At 35.5% G+C, this 6,570-nt stretch overlaps 2 protein-coding genes across 2 annotated transcripts; both read left to right on the plus strand.

The window, feature by feature from the left end:
- The first annotated feature begins 64 nt into the window (after positions 1-64).
- Positions 65-2,666, plus strand: LOC112468687 (odorant receptor Or2-like). The gene is made up of 6 exons (XM_025037970.1): positions 65-326; positions 427-895; positions 1,356-1,455; positions 1,683-1,811; positions 2,022-2,177; positions 2,582-2,666. The coding sequence occupies exons 1-6, from the start codon at positions 182-184 to the stop codon at positions 2,630-2,632; spliced, it is 1,050 nt and encodes a 349-aa protein (XP_024893738.1). The 5' UTR covers positions 65-181; the 3' UTR covers positions 2,633-2,666.
- Positions 2,667-3,965: 1,299 nt separating this feature from the next.
- On the plus strand, positions 3,966-6,504 carry LOC112451610 (inactive peptidyl-prolyl cis-trans isomerase FKBP6). Its single transcript, XM_025011334.1, has 6 exons — positions 3,966-4,488; positions 4,570-4,810; positions 5,052-5,512; positions 5,580-5,768; positions 5,861-5,972; positions 6,033-6,504. Exons 1-6 carry the CDS (start codon positions 4,448-4,450, stop codon positions 6,318-6,320), a joined length of 1,332 nt encoding a protein of 443 aa, XP_024867102.1. The 5' UTR covers positions 3,966-4,447; the 3' UTR covers positions 6,321-6,504.
- The last annotated feature ends 66 nt before the right edge of the window (positions 6,505-6,570 follow it).

Raw genomic sequence — 6,570 nt, forward strand, 5'->3', positions numbered from 1 at the left:
TTATTTACCGTTCCCCATCTGTCGATTTAATCAGTAACATCATGGTAATTACTTAGACCTAGAATGGGCAATCGGAATAAATCGGATTTCCCTGAAGATCATCGGTCTCTGGCCGGACAATAAGTTAAATCGTCGGCAAAGATTTTTTGCGGATCTACGCGCCACCGTAATTTTTATCACGATGCTTTCCGCATCGGTCATACCCGGGATACTAGCATTGCTGAGGGTCTGGGGCAACATGATGGCGATGACGGACAACATGCAAATCGGTCTGCCCTTCTCAGTGACCGTCATGAAATTTATCATCATGTGGTTCCGTAAAAAAGGTAAATCTCTTTTTTTTATATTACTCGTTTGCTCTGTAATATTTTACCTACTTCTCGAAGAGCGTCAATTCGATCCGTATTTTTGCATTCTTCTCCGAAGATCTTGAACCGGTCATAAACATGATCGTGGAGGATTGGCTCAGGACAAAAACCGTGCAAGAACGAGATACTATGATAAGGCAAGCGAGAATTGCTCGAATGATGGTCATGTTCGGATGTATCATGATGACCTTTGCGTCCGTCATTCTCATCATTCCTCCTTGCTTCGGATATACGACGAGATATCTGACAAACTTGACAGACCCGGGAAGACCGATGCTGGTGCAGACGTATTATTTGCGAGACATAACGGAGACCCCGTACTACGAAATCGTGATCGTCGCCCAAGCTACGTCGATCTTGATGGCCGCGATCTCTTACACGGGCATCGACACTTTTCTGGGCTTGCTCGTATTTCACATATGTGCCCAATTGGAAATCCTCAAGGAGCGATTGCTCAACTTGAACAGCTTCAAGGACTTCAGCATCGGATTATCCTTCAATATCGAGGATCATCTGCGTCTCATTAGGTGATATTCAACTCGATATACAATTTTACATTGTTATTTTTTGAAATAATATAAAAGAAGACGGAGGAAGTATGGCAATTTAATTGAAGTTACTGAAATATCGCGCGTGTGAACCAAATACATTTATTTAGATTTAGAACAACTCGATTATTATTACGTTACTTATAACGCGATAATAATTACTGGACTATATAAACTTGTAACAAGCAAATTGTATGTTATACGAATTTTCATACACAAATTTCAAACGATACGACTGTCAAGCGGTCAATAAAGTGTACCTTGTTTTTTTATCACGTTTTCATATATTAATTCCATGTGTCTCAATTTTTGATTGTCATGTCGAACACGTTTGCAATCGTTTTCGCAAAATAATATAATGCATATGGTACATGTTCTTCAAGATTTTTTATTTGGCGAAACTGACTAATGTTACACTATACGATATCTTATATCGTAGGTCTGTTGATGTAATCGACAACACGTTCAACTTGATGCTTCTGACACTATTGGTGTATTTCGCTATGTTATTTTGCCTACAAGGATTTCTAATAGTTACCGTAAGTTTACGAACGGGAGAAGAGAGTTATCTCTTTTTGAAATAATATAAAATATTCGTTGCCACACTTTCTTGCTGGAAGCGGAAAACGAAAAGACGTTATTCGCGATTTATCTCAATTCTTCCATGCAAATCATACGTATGCATACCCCAAAGGAAACGAAATTAAGATATTAAAATGAGTTTTTCAAACAAAAACGTCGATAGAAAGTATGTTAACGTGTTTAGATCATTGACGGAGGCAGCGACGGCGACGCTGTTTCTTTCATGCGAATATGTTGGCTGGTTTCGATTCTCATTAATACATTTGCTCACATGTGCCTATACTGCGTGGTCGGGGAGATTCTTATAGCCAAAGTAAGTATTTATCCTTGTACTAATTAATACAACGAATACGGTAGATAATATTGTAAAATTGCAATACTTCTTTCATCAAATTAAAAGAATTTCTAGAAATAACAATTTGTCTTGATATTTTACACAAAAATCGTTTTCAAATTCATCGTTTATTGTTACTTACGAGTGATGGTCTTAAGTAGAGAATTCATAATGTAACAAAAATTACAGGCCGAGGGAATATTTTATGCGGTGTATAACTACACGTGGTATTTGAAGACGCCGAATGAAGCCAAAAATTTGATGATGATAATGATTCGCGCCGAAAGACCTCTATACATTACCGCGGGCAGGATATTTCCCATGACATTGTCTATGTTTTGTAGTGTAAGTGTTCGAAATTCGTCTATGTGTCCGTACAGATGCGATTAACTAGCAACAGTATTTCATTAATATGAAATTAAATTATTAATGATTTGTTGTTTAATATACGTGAGAAAGAGATTCGAGATCATCGACAAATTATAATTACAAAATATAATAATTAGAGATTTTACAAATATTATTAAACAAATTATAGTTAGAAATATTAAGTAATACCGATTGAATTAATAATTGATAAGTTAAGTTAATCGAAGGTTGATCTAAGATCTAATCTTATAAAATGGGCCATCTTATTTATTTTCGGTTCGTTAATTATTTATTATCCGCATATATCCGCATACACGTTATTATCGTTATATGTTTGTATATTCATTATAATATTCATTAATATTACTTCTCTTTTTCAGTTGATAAAGACGTCAGCCGGCTATATATCTGTACTGCTCGCTAATCGATGATTTTTTCAATAAATCGATCAGAAATTCAATAAGGACATCACTTGGCTATATACTTACGTAAGCATTAACAATAAAAATAAGAAAAAAATTGTAAAATTATAATTACTAATAAATATAATAATGTTATGATGAATTAATTATAGACAAATGATAAAAAAAAGAAATTATATGTATATATTATAATGAAAATATTTTTGATACCACGCACACACAATCACCCAAGAATGTTTTGTGCTCAATTCGTAGCATATGCATTATTTATTATTTATAAAATACGAAATACAGGATGAATCACTAAAGGTGTTACAGGCTAATATTACTGATTTTTGAAACTGAACAAGATATGAAAGTCTTATTTTCCAGTGACTGTTTGGTACCGAAATGGACATTGCGTGATAAAGTTAATTTTTTTTGTTCTCTTCGATAAACAGTTGCGAGAAAATAAGAATTTCATATCTCGTTCAGTTGTAAACATTTATCCTATAACACATTTAGTGATTCACCCTGTATACTATAAATAGTATAAATTATAAACTAACAAAGTTATAAGTTAAAAAATAGTATATCTCCATAAATACAATATATATCTATATATTGTAACTTATTATACATACTATATTTATAAGAAATATATATATATATATATATATTTGATTACAATACCGTTGTACGAGCCGTTTGCGTTACTCGAAGATCAATTTGAAGCTAATTTTATCCGTTTCCGTTATCCACACTGCAAGTATCTCCCTTGATGGCCTCGATTCTTTTATATCTCGTACGAAAAGCAATTAAATTCGGAGTGAAAGTACTTCTACAGCTACAAAATAGTGACGTATAATAATACGATTTCGCGGTACTTGCGCATGTGATCTTTCTGCTTGTCCGGCCGGTTAGGTTAGGTTAAGATGTATCTTTGACATCAGCGCACTCTCTGGGGCCCTGATGCTGTACTCTCTCTTAACAACAGTCGTTAATGTACGTGTTATCACACTTATCACAGTTATCACAAATACAAGTAACTGTGCGCTGGCTCGGGGCTACCCGGGGCTGCCTGGCCCGGCGTTAGCCGAGAAAAAGATAAATGTCAGAGCCAGGGATAAATACAACTTTACGTCAAAGATAACCGCGGGATACGCGCATGCGTCTTGTACGATAGACCCCGTGTTCCTTTTTTAGGGCCAATTTCACCAACCACAGTTAGCTTAACCGACGGTTAAAGTTAGCAGGATTGACTAATAGAAAGCAGGGTGGATTCATTTCTATTGGTCAATTCTGTTAACTTTAACCATCGGTTAAGCTAACTGTGGTTGGTGAAATTGGCCCTACTGGCAGTGCTGAAAATATATAGTTTGCGTCACGTAACTATAGATTTTCAGTACTGGCAGTGAATAAAGGAAAGTTGAATCAAGTTGAATAGAGAAACAGAGATTTCAAACGTTTATCTACCTTTAGATGATTTTCCGGCCGGCATGGGCATAGCATGGTATATCTATAGAATAGTAAGAGGAAGAAACGTACTGTGTCCTTGAAGAAATAACTGGAATAACTGTAAAGATTCTGGGGGCTGCGAATCACTTGCTACAAATGCTTTGAAGCTTTGAAGCGTTCAACTGACCAATTAGGACAAAGAAATCTATGCTTTGAGGCGCCAAGTGGACTGCAACCTTGGTCCGTACCTTGGTATTGTCCGTAACTGTGTCTGTATCGTTCGTGCTTCAAAAAGGGAGGAGTGAGAACACGTGGAAGCTAGGAAGACGAAGGCGAATTGATTGATATAAGAAAGAATTTTGACGGAAATCATTCATCTGCTTGAAAATGGCGAAACATATAAACTCGATGAACGGTCTAAAGATCAGGTACGTAAGAATTACGATGATGAACTCGCATGTTCCGAGTCCGTTCATCCGTTATTACGTCTTACAATCGTATCGTTTCAGCGACTTGATAAACGAAGATGGAATTACATTCGAGATTGGAGAACAGTTTGATAATGAAGACGACGAGGAATTCGCGTATTCGCCACACGTACAGTTCAGCAATGAGGAGATGCTGAATATGTTAAACATGAACAATTTCGAAGATGAGGATGAGGATAATGATGAAGGAACTGTATCTCTTTGTGGCATGAGCTTCTCGAAACTGAAAGCGAAGATGACACCCTTGATCCCAGATCAAAAAGTTAGTCAAGTTTTATATTATTTTTTCAGTATCATTTTGTTTTCTTGCAGAGATGACATTGGCTGCGTTCCAATATTCACTCTCAGTAAGTTTACGTCATGTACACTATACATTTTTAATTAACACAGTGAATATTGGAACGCAGCCATTGTCTTTAATTTTATCAATAAATATGTCAATGCGATCAAATAAGATCACAAGTGTAATTTTAACTTAGGCTTAATGAAATTTATGTCATCAGGTCATGAAGTACGTTAAGCAGAAAGGTGTTGGAGAGGTTGTACCGCAAAATGCTCAAGTCACTGTCAATTATATTGGATATTTCGAGTACAGAGATGAACCTTTTGATTCTACTTACTCTTATGGGAGACCAAGATCGATGCGTTTAGGCCAGGGTTATATTATACCCGGTTTAGAATTTGGAATATGTTCCATGAAGAAACACGAAATAGCAGTGTTCCTGATACACCCTGATTTGGCTTACAAGGCCATCGGTTGTCCACCACGTATCCCACCTAACGAAGAAGTGGTATTTGTCGTTCACTTAATTGATTATGTTGACGATGGCTGTGCACTTACGTATCAAGATCTCAGCGCAGAGGAGAGACGATTGTTTAATCATGTGGCAGAGCCTGTGAAGCATATGTTTGTGACTGCTAAAGATTATTTTACAAAATTTAACTTCAAGTGGGCGATACGAGAGTAAGTAACTGACGTGTAATTTCTGCAAGTACATGAGATCACATCTGTTAAATATATTTTTTTGCAGATACAGAAAAATTATTAATTGTCTGGAGACAGTCAAATTGGAAGATAGTTTAGAAGAAGATAAAATGAATGAGATTCTCTCACGAGCCTATACTAATCTTGGACTTTGTTACAATAAGGAAAACATGCCTCTTAAAGCTTGCATAGCTTTAAGGCAAGTGCCAGTACCAACAGCTAAAAGCCATTATCAGTATGTACTGTCGTTAGCTGTTTCAACTATTTATATGTATAAACTATATGTATTAAATTAGTATTATAAAACATTTTTTTCTTGCATTCCAGTTTTGGAAAAGCTTTGCTGAATATTGGAGAATACGATGATGCAATGAAGGAGTTGCAGAAAGCTCGTGTGTTAGAGCCGCAAGATGAAGCCATTAGAAAAGCAATTCAAATAGTAAGTTGAAAAGATTTTTCAAAAATAGTTTCTTTATAATAATATATATATTTTTTATAGACGAACGCGAAACAGCGTGAGCATCGCGAAATAGAAAAGCGCTTGTGCGAAAATTGCTTTCGATCCAAGGAAGGACGAACGAAAATTACCGAATTTCGAAAAGCCGCGCGCGATTTGTGTGAAAACCTTATCGAAGGTAATGACGTATTGAGACAACCTGTATCAGAAGGCTTCACAAAAGAAGAGCAAGGAATTCTACGTGAAGAAGCTGCTAACTTTGGACTAGATGTTGTTACATCTACCAGAAATGGCAAGGAGACTGTATACCTCCAGAAGAGCAAATCATAAAGTGGTTACATTTTTATTATTTAAAATTGCAATATCAAGGACTAATTAATATACAAACCTGGTGTTGCAATCACATTTACAAACGTAATTACTTTGATTTAAGTTGAAGCATTGTAATATATTATAATGCGACCAAAGAGAATTATATTCAGGATTAAAATAGTATATTAAAGTCTTATATAATGATGATTTTGTATTTTTTTTTTAATAAATGAAAGTTATAATAAATAAGTTTACAAAAACTTTGTTG

The sequence above is a fragment of the Temnothorax curvispinosus genome, unplaced genomic scaffold, assembly GCF_003070985.1.
Source record: "Temnothorax curvispinosus isolate PA1 unplaced genomic scaffold, ASM307098v1 QBEX01000258.1, whole genome shotgun sequence".
Lineage (NCBI taxonomy): Eukaryota > Metazoa > Arthropoda > Insecta > Hymenoptera > Formicidae > Temnothorax > Temnothorax curvispinosus.

Coding starts and splice junctions, on each gene's coding strand:
- LOC112468687 (XM_025037970.1), top strand. CDS start 182: ATGCTTTCCGCATCGGTCATACCCGGGATACTAGCATTGCTGAGGGTC. Junction 327..426: donor CATGTGGTTCCGTAAAAAAG/GTAAATCTCTTT, acceptor TCTTCTCCGAAG/ATCTTGAACCGGTCATAAAC. Junction 896..1,355: donor GATCATCTGCGTCTCATTAG/GTGATATTCAAC, acceptor CTTATATCGTAG/GTCTGTTGATGTAATCGACA.
- LOC112451610 (XM_025011334.1), top strand. CDS start 4,448: ATGGCGAAACATATAAACTCGATGAACGGTCTAAAGATCAG. Junction 5,513..5,579: donor TTCAAGTGGGCGATACGAGA/GTAAGTAACTGA, acceptor ATTTTTTTGCAG/ATACAGAAAAATTATTAATT. Junction 5,973..6,032: donor TTAGAAAAGCAATTCAAATA/GTAAGTTGAAAA, acceptor TATTTTTTATAG/ACGAACGCGAAACAGCGTGA.